The sequence below is a fragment of the Betta splendens genome, chromosome 2 (assembly GCF_900634795.4).
Source record: "Betta splendens chromosome 2, fBetSpl5.4, whole genome shotgun sequence".
In the NCBI taxonomy this organism is placed as follows: Eukaryota; Metazoa; Chordata; class Actinopteri; order Anabantiformes; family Osphronemidae; genus Betta; species Betta splendens.
In genome coordinates this window covers 19,661,241-19,675,687 of record NC_040882.2, presented here as the reverse complement: position 1 = coordinate 19,675,687, position 14,447 = coordinate 19,661,241, and the positions used below count along the sequence as shown (strand labels likewise).

The 14,447-nt window shown below is 40.4% G+C and overlaps 1 protein-coding gene across 1 annotated transcript; it reads left to right on the top strand.

Moving 5' to 3' along the window:
* Positions 1–1,213: 1,213 nt before the first annotated feature.
* LOC114847624 (NACHT, LRR and PYD domains-containing protein 3-like) lies at positions 1,214–10,590 on the top strand. Its single transcript, XM_055505398.1, has 10 exons — positions 1,214–1,604; positions 1,859–1,919; positions 2,098–4,029; positions 5,488–5,661; positions 5,806–5,979; positions 6,217–6,390; positions 7,047–7,226; positions 7,728–7,886; positions 9,125–9,298; positions 9,984–10,590. Exons 1-10 carry the CDS (start codon positions 1,358–1,360, stop codon positions 9,991–9,993), a joined length of 3,285 nt encoding a protein of 1,094 aa, XP_055361373.1. The 5' UTR covers positions 1,214–1,357; the 3' UTR covers positions 9,994–10,590.
* The last annotated feature ends 3,857 nt before the right edge of the window (positions 10,591–14,447 follow it).

Sequence of the window (14,447 nt, the reverse complement as noted above, 5' to 3'; positions counted from 1 at the left end):
GTGTTAGCGTCAGACAAGAAGTAAAAATGTGTAAAAATATGATTATTTAGTAGCAGATGTATTTAATAGCACTACACTGATAGTACCCCAGGGCCTTAAGATGCGACTAAGTTATTATTTATTATATTTATTTTTTCAACAAATCCTACATTTAGACACAACCCAAGAGTTTGTCCATCTCTTAAAATTCCTACAATACTCAGGCCATGTGATCACAATCAGGAGAGAATGACTCTGCTAACATTAGACAACACTCTTTATCAAGTGTGATCATTTGTCCTACTGTACAGTACATACTGTGTATAGATTAACCCCAGGTTTTACTTAGAGTACATCTTTCCCGGAATGGTACAGCCCACTTCCCTCTGCTATAAAGAGCTTTCAAACGTTCCTTTTCCTGTTTGACAGTCAGTACCTCAGCCCAGTTAATCGATGGAGTGGAGCACATGAACATTTGGTAAATATGACTGTCACAGTTAGGAAAATGTGTCCATGAGGTTTTCACATGCTTCTCCATGACATTAAGACTATAAGAGTAGTCCTACTGTATGTAGTGTGTTGTTGTTACCCCTGGAACATGTACAGTAGCAGGATGTCGCTGTCTAAGTCATTTATTTCCTCTGTATTTGGCTAAAGCCCTGTTTTTTTAAATATTTTAATAATAGCTACAACTGCACTTTTCCTTTAATGACCTCAAAGGACGCAAAAGCCCAAGTGTATAACTGTATAGAAAACCACCAGACAGAAAAAAAGGATAGAATATAATGAATCAACATGAAGTTGAGACACAATGTCCCAACAAATACTGAACAACAAAAAAAGTACCGTATGTAGGAATTATTTGTTTCTGGCAGTGATGGCAGAACAGATATGTTTGTCCTGGTCCTGACAGTTTACTTTTACTGAAAATGAGTTTTTTAATTTACACTTTAACAGAACCTTCATGTCTCTGTGTCCTGTAAAGATTTTAACAGTTTAATATCTGAAAGTTCTGACTCAATAATAAATGGAGCTGTGATTTTAGGTTGTTCCTAAAGTTGTCTGGATAGTTCTTGTGGAAAGGTTCTCTGCAGACAGACAGGAACTGAAACAAGTTTGAAGGTTTTTCTTCACGTGACACTCGACAGAAGAGAGGAAGAGTAAACATGAAGTAAAGGATGAACGAAAGAAAGCAACCGTCTGAATCAGAACTTGTTGCTGGAATTGAGTTGAGCTGGGTCTGGTTGAGGAAGGCAGTTAAGAATCCACACAGGCGTGCAGGAACTTTATGTCAAGACAAAACTGAGCTGTTTATAATGTTAACTTTAAGCTCCAACACACTGAGGTCTATATTGTATGACTTCATCAGGGAGTTGTGATGACATCAGAGAAGCTGATTAACACTCTGGAAGATTTAAGAGATGAAGAGTTTGGTAAGTTCAAGTGGTTCCTGCATCAGCTTGACAGCCTGGACGGCTTCACGGCCATCAGGTGGGACACAGTGGATGTGATGGTGCAGACGTACGAACCTCCTGGAGCCGTGGAGGTGACCAGGAAGGTTCTGGAGAAGATCAGCAGGAATGACCTGGTGCAGAGTTTGTCTGACAGCTGCTCAGGACCAATAGGTGAGTCATAAACAATTGAAACACATGGATTTAGTTCAAGTGAACTAAGATGAAACTTGGAAAAAGAATCTTAACTGGGTCAGAGGTACCAGACTTACGGTACAATCATGTTGATGTTGAGATTGTTCCAGAAAAGTGTTGATGTTTAACACACAAAATAACGTTACTGTGGAAAATGACACCAGAAGCAGTTCTGTTCTCCATTATACCAGTAATGAATAGAGAGTTTAACGGACTGAATCTGTATCTGTCAGTGGGTGCCAACGATGCTGGGGAGACATCAGAGAGCAGGCAGCCTTCCTCTGCTCACCCTCAGCTTCCTCCTCACGCTGAAGGTAAAGCTGCTGCTTTCTGTGGAAGCTCTGAAATGACTCCATCTAGTGTTTGAATTTAACAACAATCAGTGATCTACTGTAGTTTCTGTGTAAAACTTTAGGTCCTGTTCTTTGTGTGAAGTATTGGAATTATCAGAATGAGAGCTGATACCATTTAGTGATACCTCACACTTTGTGTGTTTTTTGTCTGACCCAGATATGATGGTTCCCATACCAAAGCCAAAGCCCATCACCTATTACCAGCAGATACTTCAATCAAACATTTATGACAAGTTTAATTGTGTCAAAGAAGGATGGGCAGAAGACAAACAACGCCTGGTTGATATCTACACAGAGCTGTACATCACCGCTGGGATGAACACACACATCACCAGTCAGCACGAGGTCCAACAGATTGAGAAGATGAAAAAGCAAAGTGAAACAGAGAAATCCGTGAAACCCAGTGACCTGTTCAAACACCCCTCTGGAGACGGAAGAGCCATTAAAACAGTGCTAACCAATGGAATCGCTGGAATTGGAAAAACTGTTCTGGTGCAGAAGTTTGTGTTGGACTGGGCTGAACAAAGGTCCAGTCAAGATGCGCATCTCATTTTTCCCTTCACCTTTCGTCAGCTCAATACACTGAAGGGACGGACGTTTAGTTTGTCAGAGCTCATTCATGAATGCATCCCAGAAACCATGTCCATTAGCCAGGAGGCTCTGAATTACATCTTTACAGAACTGCAGTCATCAGGAAACAGCAACTATGACAAGAGCAGGTTCAAACTTCTGTTTGTGTTTGATGGACTGGACGAGAGTCGCCTCCAACTGGACCTGGATGTTGTTGATGTTGGCTCTACTGATGTGACAAAGTCGACTGAAGTGAATGTTATGATAAAGAAACTCATCAGCAGAAAACTACTGCGCTCTGCTCGAATCTGGATCACCACACGACCTGCAGCGGCCAGTCAGGTTCCTCGAGAGTTTATTGACATGGTGACAGAGGTCAGAGGGTTCACTGACCCACAGAAGGAGGAGTACTTTAGGAAGAGATTCACAGATGAGGACCAGGCCAACAGAATCATGTCCCACATCAAGACGTCACAGAGCCTTCACATCATGTGCCACATCCCAGTCTTCTGCTGGATCACAGTTATGGTTCTGGAGGATTTGTTGGAGACTAGAGAGGGAGGAGAGCTGCCCAAGACCCTGACGGAGATGTACGCAGAGTTCCTGGTATTTCAGATTGATCAGGCAAAAGAGAAGTACGGACCAGAGCAGTGCATTCAGTACATCAGGTCTGTGGCAAAACTGGCCTATGAGCAGGTGGAAAAGGGAAACTTCATCTTCTATGAGAACAATCTGGAAGAGAGCGGCATTGATGTTGAAGGAGCCTCAGTGTGTTCAGGAGTGTTCACCCAAATTTTTATACAGGAGCGAGGGAAAAAAGCAGTGGACAAGATGTTCAGCTTTGTTCATCGGAGCGTTCAGGAGTTTCTGGCTGCTGTATACATGATACACTGTTACACCAACAGGAAGAGAAGGGAGCTGAAGCACTTACTGAAAGGCTCAGAAAGCAGTGACTCAAACGTAGGGAATCTTTTCAGGAGAATTTCTGAATCTTTTAGGAGCATTGTTGGCTACCTTCCTATGGACGCCTTCTTGAAGAGCGCCATGGAAACATCTCTTAACAGTAATAGTGGCCACCTGGACCTGTTTGTTCGTTTCCTTCATGGTCTGTGTGTGGAGTCCAACCATAAACTATTAGGAGGTTTGCTGGGTCAAACACAGAACAATCCAGAAGTCATCCAGAGAGTCATCAACAACCTGAAGAAGATGAACAGTGATAAAATCTCTCCAGACAGAAGCATCAACATCTTCCACTGTCTGATGGAGATGAACGACCACTCAGTCCATCAGGAGATCCAAGACTTCCTGAAGTCAGAGAACAGACTAAAGAAGGAACTCTCTGAGATCCATTGTTCGGCTCTGGCCTACATGCTGCAGATGTCAGAGGAGGTTCTGGATGAGTTGGACCTCAACAAGTACAACACATCAGAGGAGGGACGAAGGAGACTGATCCCAGCTGTGAGGAACTGCAGAAAGGCTCAGTAAGTCCAACGTTAATGTGGTCATTGGTCATAATAATTGACCTTTATTATTCCCACACTGAGGAATTTAACCTCTGCATCTGACCCATCCCCTGAGGGGAGCAGCGCTCAGGGAGCTAATGCAAAGTGTCTTAGTCAAATACACACTTGGTGGGTTTGAACCTGAAACCATTCACTCTCCAAGACAATGCTCTATAATTCATGCTCAACTCATTCAGTGTTTAAAGGGAGTTTTTCTCATAACTTTAGTGATGTTTAATAAATTAAAAGTTTCAATTAAAAAGTTTTGATTTAATTTTGAGCTAACCAGCTTGCTTTGTAGCCAACTATGCTCCAGAAAGATTCTCAAAAAATTGAACATTATAAAAACAAGGACCCAGTAAAACAAGGCGTCACCCACACCTGGCTTTAGTGGCCTTGAGCGCCTGGTGGCCGGGCCTATTCTCATGATGCCCGGCTGGGCACAGCCTGAAAGAGAGATGTGTGACTGTCCTCAGGTGGACCCACCACCCGCAGGAGGAGCCCAATGGGAGCCGGTGCAAAGTGGATTGGGCAGCGGTCGAAGGCGGGGGGTTCAGCAACCCAATCCCTGAAAAATCCATTTGGCTATGGAGACATGGAAATATTACTTACCTAGGGGGGGCTTGGGGAGCCTGAGCACCCCAAGGTTGAATGGTTGAATGGTCCCGGCTTGAAAAAGTCAGGCTCATCTCCACACAGCCAGGACCCTGGACCCTGTTCTACTCTTGTGTTGCCCCCAGTGAAAGGTGGTGTGGGATTGTTCATACAGTAGCTCCTCATCTTAGCCACCATGTGTTGGAGTTTTCCCAGGTAGACGGAAAGGTTGCTTCCCTGTTCCTTCGGGTCAGGAATGAGTCACTCAGTGTTGTTTGTGCTTACCGGCCAAATGGTAGCGTAGAGTACCTGGCCTTCTAGGGTTCTTAAGTTCCTACACTAACCTATGGTCATAAGCTTTGGGTCATGACATAAAGGGCAAGATTGTGGATACAAGGGACTAAAATGGGTTTCCTCAGCAGGGTGGCTGGGTCTTAGGGAACCTAGGGTAGAGTCACTGCTCCCCCCTGGGGGGAGGTGTGTCCCACCAGTAGGAGGCCCCAGGGAAGACCCAGGACACGCTGGAGGAACTATGGCTGGCCTGGGAACGCCTTGGGGTCCCACCGGAAGAGCTGGAGGAAGTGTCCGAGGAGAGGGAAGTCTGGAACTCTTTGCTCAGACTGCTGCCCGCCTGACACAGCCCCGGATAAGCGTTTGAAAATGGATGGATGAAGCTTGCTTTGTGTTTTTTTTGGCGGGTGATCTACCTGTAGTTTTCTGTACCTTCTTAAACCATCTTGTGTAGAATTCCTTTTGATGACTTGTGCTACACTATAAATTGCTGTTATATAAAAAAGTTTAATTGAATCAAAAAGATTTTGTATTTGTGTCCTCTCATCACAGATTTAGTAAATGTGGACTCTCAGATCTTCACTGTGAAGTTGTGGCCTCCGCTTTAAAGTCCGAACCGTCCCATCTGATAGAACTGGACCTGAGCAGGAACACTCTGCAGGATCCAGCAGTCGTGCTGCTTTGTGCTGGACTGGAGAGTCCACACTGTCGACTGGAGACTCTGAGGTTGGTGCCATCCACAACTCTCCAGCAGTTTTTCAGCATTTCAGTTCATTTAAGTGTAGAATGAAAACACACTCATATTTGTCAAAAGCCTGCAGGAATTATTGGACCGTTTGCTGTGATCTACTTCTTTGACTCATTATTTAGATTGAGTGGATGCAGGTTGTCAGAGTTCAGCTGTGATTCTTTGGTTTCTGCTCTGAAGTCCATCCTGTTACACCTGAAACAACTGGACCTGAGCTGGAACAACCTTCTGAATTCAGCAGTGAAGCAGCTGTGTGGTCTTCTGGAGAGTCCTCAATGTCGACTGGAGACTCTGAGGTCAGACTTCATTTTGCCGTTGCCTGACTGATAGCCAGTTGCCGGACCTTCAAAACGGTCTGAAGTGTCCTTGGGTCTGAGCACACAATGAAACACTGAATGGTTTAGGCTGACACTGCCATTTAAAAATGTTGTCAGTGAATTATCTGTAATTTGGGATTTAAACGTTTTAGACTAAACATCATTGATCTGGACAAAACCAAATGATTTTCTTCACATCTTTGATTCTTTGCTCAGACTGAGTGACTGCACTATGTCACAGTTCAGCTGTGATTCTCTGGTCTCTGCTCTGAAGTCCAACCCCTTCCATCTGACAGAACTGGACCTAAGCTACAACTACTTGCAGGACTCAGGAGTGAAACAGCTGTGTGGTTTTCTGGAGAGTCCTCACTGTCGACTGGAGACCCTGAGGTCAGACTTCATATTTTTGTTCTGTGCTGAGAAAAACATGATGTGACACATGAGGCTGACGTTCTACTGATTCACACTGAGTATCTAGCTGGTAAAGTCTGTTTTATTCTTCTGTGGTTTAGTTCATTCACCGTTAATTTCTTCAGGTTACATTATTTCATTTTAAAGTTTTGATCTATGATCAGTAGCTGATGTTTCAACACTTCTCCAAGGTTCTATAACGTTTGTTTTGACTCAAATTTTCAAACCCATGATTCTACAATAATAAGGTCTGGATGTGGTTTATTGGACTCCATCAAAGTTTCTTTAACTGTGTCATGTGTCCAGAACCTGAGTCAGACACATTTGTTTTGTCTAAAATCTTGGGAATCGTTAATAGAATCTCAGAATCTCAAAGTGTCAGCACAGCATGAGTTTGACCAGATCGAACCAGTGGTCAAGTCACGACATCTTTACTGAAGCAGCAGCATTTTGGCATTATCCATAATGTTACTGTTTGATTGGACTGTTTTAACCTGCACCCTGTGGCTTCAGCTGCTGTTCTAAACTTTCTTTTACTTCCTCATCTTCAGCTCTGAACGCATAATGAAACACTGAATGGTTTAAGATGACTGTTTGTTTCCACTGTTTAATCTTTGACTTTTTATTGTACTCAGATTAAGTGGCTGCAGTTTGGCAGACATCAACTATGACTCTGTGGTCTCAGCACTGAAGTCCAACCCGTCCCATCTGACACAACTGTTCCTGACTGGTTACACAAATTCAGCACAGATTTCAGCAATGAACCATCTGTATGGTTTTCTGGAGAGTCCTCGGTGTCGACAGGAGACTCTGAGGTCAGTTCACTTGTGTTGCTCTTGTAGGTTTTAGGTCCTGAATGTGATTCTTTTTCAGGGAACCAATAGGTCTCTGTCCAAACAGTTAAGAGTTTGATAAGTTGGTTGAACCTAAAGGACATAAACTATTATAACACAACAATATGAATCATCAACTGTAAATTATATTTCAGCAGCATTTTCACCAAATGGTCTGTAATTGTAATAGTTTTAGTTGTTCTGATCTGCAAGACAGAGACCAGAACCAAAGGACCTGTTTCCTGGATTAGTCCTGGTTCTGTAAAGTTTGACCTATTCACTATTTACTAAGGAATAAAATAATGTAATACATTTTAGTCTCTTACCTATACTGTAATTTGGTGTCTCTCTACTGATTCCAGATGTTTCTGGGATCAGCAGCTGTATGATTTTTTTAATCACCTAATTTATTCAAAACACTGTTGAACCATTTATCAATGTTGTTATCTACCTTTTGACTCTTCTTTTCACACTGAGCTACAGTTTTTCTGGGATCAGCTGTGATTCTCTGGTCTCTGCCCTGAAGTCCAACGCGTCCCATCTGAAACAACTGGACCTGAGCTGGAACAAGCTGCAGGACTCAGGAGTGAAGCAGCTGTGTGGTTTTTTGGAGAGTCCTCACTGTCAAATGGAGATTCTGAGGTTAGACTCCATGTTTTAGCTCTACGCTGAGATGATGCACTCAAATAAATAATCAGGCCTAAAACCTGGACTTTAATGTAATTTAATTACATTTAAATTTTCCATGTAATTTTATCATATAAATACCAGGTAAGAAGTGACATGTAATGTAAAGTGCTTCGGTCAGGTTAAGGTTATGCCATTAAATTACATAACTTAAGAAAATAATGAATATTAAACTGTATTGATTCTCTTTTTCCCCATCTGACCTTTACTAGTGGACATTATCAGGGAGCTATTGTGAAGTGACTTACTTAAGTAAAGGACCTGATGGGATCAACTGGGCTTAATGTAAATGTAATGTTAATGTAAATGTAAGTTTTATGTAACTTTGAAAAATTTTAAATGCAATGGAGGAATAGAATTAGTCTTCTGGTGGCTCAGGGGATAAATTATAACTAAAATATATATAATAATTAACATATAAGGTTGATTGGTTATTAATGAACCCTGAAATATAATGTATAAACATAATACAAAATTATACAGTTTGTACTTTATTGATTTTTAAAGTACAAACTCCATCAACAGTTCTATAAGGACTGCTCTGGTGGCTTACTTTGTGTAGCATATAGCGTGAAGCAGGGGGTTTACAGTTCAAGCCCAGTTGATCCTCCTCATGTATGTCTTATATTAATAGATATTATCGCATCATATTATCGTATCACTTAGTAGATATTAATGAAATCGTTAACATGCAAATTACATGTAATTAAATTACATAAAGTTTAGGTTGTAGTCAAGATTATTTCAAGTGTATACTGAACAAACCTGTTTCAGTCATTCATTTCAGATTTCAAATAAAGGTTATGTGATGTTTTTAAGTGCAGAGGTTTGAGCATATTAAAAAACACAAACATTTGACATCCTATTTTTCATCTATATAATACTTAAAAACTATAAATATGTTTCATGTTTTACGTATATATGTTTTATTAGGGGCAAGAATAATTTTTTGAATGTGTGAAACCTGTGCTGACAAACTGAAGACAGTGTCCTTAGCATTAATGAGTTTTTGTTATTATTTGATTAGACTGTTTAGACTGTTTTTAACCTACATCCCGTTGCTTTAGCTGTTGGAATTTGTGGTCTCTAAACTTGTACTGTCTGAAGTATTTTCACCTCTGAACACATGATGAAACACTCAGTGATTTAGGTTGACACGTTGTTTAGTGTTATATTTTTGATTCTTTATTCAGATTGAGTCGCTGCAGTTTGTCCGTGATCAGCTGTGAGTATCTGGTCTCAGCTCTGAGGTCCAACCCGTCCCATCTGACAGAACTGGACCTGAGTGGAAACAATCTACAGAATTCAGCAGTGAGGCGTCTTTCTGACCTGGTGGAGAGTCCAGACTATAGACTGGAGACTCTAAGGTCAGTAGAGGGCTTTCAGCAGCATTGAGCCAGTTTTACCTGTGAAGCTCCAACCTTGTCACTGAAGCTGTCAGAGGAGAACATTAGCAGAGTCTCAAAGAAGAATAGAATCAGCAGAATCTTGTAGTGATCATGTGTTTAAGCTGGTTGTTACTTGTCACAGTGACTAAAATCTGATCTCAACCTGTTTATTCTCTCAGTTTAACACTACAGTATTGATCAGTTTTTGTCACAGCTCTGTGAACAGCCACACTGATCTCAGAGACCATCATTATTCTTAGGAACCATGTGGTGCTGGTACTGAGCAGAACCTCTGCTTAAGTCCAATCATCAAATCTGTGTGTCTGTTTTCTACTGTCATTATTTTGGTAAAAACCCATCACTTACTGTTGGTGCAGTAATGAATCCTTATCAACAGTTTATTTTCAATGTGAACTGTAGTGAACATGCTGAATCAGCAGGATTGATTGTAAAAGTCTTTGCAAGTCTGTGAGGTTCCAGTTCACTCCAAACTTTAATGTGAGAGCTTAGAGGAACACATCTACTCCACCTTTTCCCATAACATAGGTTAAATGACTTAGGTTGCTTCTTCTCTTTATCCTGGATGTGTTGCATCACTCACTGATAGACAATGAAAGTCTCTGTAAACACTCATTGATCTCCTCTGAACTTGTTCTCGCTACAGGTGGAAGTAAAGATGATTCCGACCTTGAAGCAGCACTTGGTGTTTAGGGAGGTTCTGGTCTATGTAACTGGTAGAGTGGAGAGGAGAACCTTACCAGCACTGATAGAAGAATCTGAAGGAGACAAGCTGACTCTCACATCATCAGTGGGTCTGGACCACTCTGCTACTGCAGACACTGAGAATCCTCCACCTGGAGTTTAGTTTGTAGTTTGGTGTCTAGTGGGCAACATTTTTGAAGTACAGTACCTATGTTTAATATTTTTACATTAAATATGTATATTTGGCCAATCACTTTACAGTACTTTCATGGCACTAATTGTGGTCATTGCATTTCTACAGTAGGTTTACTTTTAATATTTCACTGATTTCTAGTCGAGGGGCGGCACGGTGGTGCGGTGGGTAGCACTGTCGCCTCACAGCAAGAAGGTTCTGGGTTTGATTCCCGGAGGCGGCCCTGGTGCCTTTCTGTGTGGAGTTTGCACGTTCTCCCCGTGTTTGCGTGGGTTCTCTCCGGGTTCTCCGGCTTCCTCCCACAGTCCAAAGACGTGCATTAGGTTGATTGGCTTCTCTCCATTACCCGTAGGTGTGAGTGTGTGTGTGAATGGTTGTCTGTCTATGTGTTGCCCTGCGATGGACTGGCGACCTGTCCAGGGTGTACCCTGCCTCTCGCCCGTAGCCAGCTGGGATAGGCTCCAGCACCCCCGTGACCCCGCACTAGGGAGTAAGCGGTTAAGAAAATGGATGGATGGATGGATGATTTCTAGTCAGATACTAGAGCTCTAGTCACATAGCGAGCAACAGTTTCTTTATTGTTTGTAATTTGTTTTTAAAACTATATTTATAATTTTATATATTTGTGTTTTTTTCTGTGAGGGAACAAAGACACAGACAGATCATGTATAATTCCTTGGTTGTCCTGTGCAAACTTGGCCATTAAAGCTAAATCTGATTCTGGTACTGTATCAGTATTGAGGTTAACAGGAAACATAATCAGCGGTGTTGGCCTTTAAATAAGGTGCTGTTGGAATAGTTAGAAACTGTGAGTTGAAGGCGGAGTTTTGTCTCCTCAGAGGATGCGCTGCTCTGTGTCTTTCCTGCTTCCTGTCAGGCTTTGCTCAGTCCAGTAACCTGTGGTGTGCGAGACACCTGGATTTTCCAGTTCACATGATATATGTTCTTGATAACGGTGCTGGCTGACGAGCTGCTACTCTCAGTCTTGCATATTAAAACTACTCCCATATGGGAACATATACTGTACTTACATAATATTTCATGTTTGATTTGCTGATGTAGATTGAACATAATATTTACAAATATTATTTTAGCTTGTTGAAGGAGGGATTAGAACTCTAATAATAATACCTGAATATAAATTGAGTCAGGTGAGAAACCACACTTTGGACTCTTTCTCCTAAAGATGAAAAATATATTCTTATAACTAAACAAGAGCAAATAAATCGATCACAACAGTGGTGAGAAATAATCTTTACTGTAGCATCACAGGAGGGTGTATGTTTCCCCCGTGACGAGTTTGTACAGTCTACAGTCCAGGTTCCTGTCACAGACCACAGTTTAAGTCTATAGATAGATGGACATCTTTCTGTTCTATTAGAAATGAATTCAATCCCCCTGCTGTCGTCATCCAGCACTGCACCCCCTGCTGTGATCCCAAAGAGGAAAAGGATCAGTTTTCTTTATATTACTATTGAGATTCACAGTTATAAATGAGGCATTGTCAACAACCTAAAACCTATATTATTAAAACTTATATTAGTTGCCAATATTTGAGGTTTTCTGGTTGCGAATCTTTCACATTGTGTTAGCATTTGGAAGTTATCTTGTTTTTTATTGAATCAAGTTGGTGGCTGCAGCCATATTAGCCCAGCAGTAATGTTGCACTGTATGCTAATGTGGCTAACATCTCATAACTTGTAAATATGGTGAATTACTTTCTCCTTGAAACTAAATAAAGAGGCCTATTTATTTTATTTGAGTGCACCTGTGCTGAATGTTTATATTTGTTTGTACCTGAACATTACAGTAAATTGGTTCAATCGTTTACTGTAGTAGAGCATCTTTTAAAATGTAGTTTTTTTTTAAATGTAAATTGATGTTTGCTTTTAGTGTTTTGAAATCTTTCCCCATATAACAAATCAAAACGACAAATAAAAAAGTATTTCAAAAGTACTGAAGTAAACTAGAGGAAATGGTTCAGTTGTCTACAAAAGAGAGTTAACTTGAACATAGTAAAACACTGTACAGTATAAGTTCTAACATTAAAAGCTAGGCTTCACGTTTAGCTTTCTAAATGTCAGGGTATCACTATGAACATCTGAGGTTTGTTTATCATTAGCTCATAATGAAATGGCCACTATGGTAGCTGTCATGAACTGGTCACATGTCTAGGGTTTAACTGACTCATGTCTGATACAAGGAGAGCTTTCACTGTTGTCTAATCTTCAACAAGAATGGTGTAATAATTGACTATTTAGTACTGTATATGGGTCACACTGTGTTACCCAACCCCTGACAACATCTGGGCTCTTCTAATTATAATATCTCTTCTAATTATATATTTATATTAGAAGCTATTGCACTGCAACGCTGACTGTTTTTCTTGGCTCTGGATTTCACCATCTTTCATCTGCCACAACCACTTCTCATGTCGGAGGTCTCAAAGGTGAAGTCATGCTGAAGTCAGCCATCCTCTGCGGTGTCATCTGTCATCAGTCTAATCAAAAGCTGACACACAAAGACAAGTAGTCACAGCTATGGATCTTTTCCCGCTTGGATTAACAGAAAAAACAAGATGCAAACACATGCAAATGAAGAACCAACATGACGTCCCTCTGTTTAGACTGGGCTGATGTAGACTGTGATAGTCTGCAATAAAAGGCTAAAAAAACATGTTTATGCAAGTAAAATAATATACAAATATACAACAATAAAACTCAGACTGTGTCAGACGTCTATGGTGCATTTGTTCTGATGAATCACTAAGAGAACAAATGAATCTTAATTAATCTTTAAATTTTCCTCCAGGTGAAAGGAATGCTAAATAAGCAGAAGTTGCCAAGACAACAGGGATTGGGATCTCAGTAAGACCCAAATGTCTGTTTTGTCTAGTACCCCGGTCATGGTTATAATAACACTATACAATACAATAATATAATCTAACTTTAATATAGTTGTCATATGTGATAGCAAGTACAAGACCGTCCTCATTACTTCTGCTTCTTTGGTAGAATTAATTTCAGGAAATAAATTTGGGTTGCACCCCACATCTTTGGTACAATATGTTATCAGAAAAAGAGCTGACTCTTTATTTTTGTACAGTATTTCACTGAGGAAGAGAATCAACAGAATCCAATGGTGCCCAAAGCTACAGGGGAGTATACAGTAAATACAAACTTCAAGCAGAATGAAACTGGAGCAAGAAGCAACAAACAGGAACCCAAAACAAAACAGCAGTTTAGGCCAGAAAGGGAGACAGTGTCTATAAAGACCAGAGGTCAATTAGGAAGGTCCAGGGTCAATACCATTAAAACAGGTTAACCTCACAGTAGTACACTCAGTGGGCTAATCAAGTGATCAAAACCTGTATCTTAGGATAAATGTGATTAGGTGGCATCAATGCAAAGCTGGTGTCATTTAACGATCTTGGGTTTGGGGCTATGGCTGGTTACAAAGAGAAGAAGAGAGAAGAGGTGAAACCAATGAGCGATAGTGACCTTTAAAGTTGGAGACAGGGTGTCAATCAGTAACCAAACATTTGCATATGTGTTAAGGCTGACATACAGGAAGGTAACTAACACTAACTTTGTAGGGGCAAACTGTGTTTTATTACAGTCAGTCTGTACGTGAGCAGAACAAGGAGCAACACCTCTGGTTAATTGTGTTATGTAAGTACAAGTTATATTTTATTACAGTTTTTCACGTGGTGAAATGAATATTTTGATTGCCAAAAACTCTTTGAAAGTACCTTTACTTAAATTAGTTGCTTTGATGTTGTAAATTGCTTCATAGTCTGTGTATTGAAAGTTGCTAAAACTTGTCAAACACAACAAAAAACATGTTAAATTTTTTTATCATGCAAATTAACAAAAGACTAACTAATTAATTGTATGTACTAGACTTTAAGTTAATTGTTACTTTATATTATATATAATATATTATTATACTATAACATTATATTACATTTTTATGAATGGATTGGAACATGTTCTTTATAGACTTGGGGTAGTTGAGCTGCAGTGCATATGAAAGTCCATTACATTAATGATATTAATTAAGTGCGCAGAGATTAATTTGATAATTACATTGTGCCAATTAAAAACATGAAACAAAATCTTCTCCTTAAAGGTTACTTACAAACCATGGTTTTCAGGGTTGTTGTCAAGTAGAAAAGGAAACTAGCTGAGCACCATCATTCAAATATCAGTTGGTTCTTTAGTTCTTCAAGGT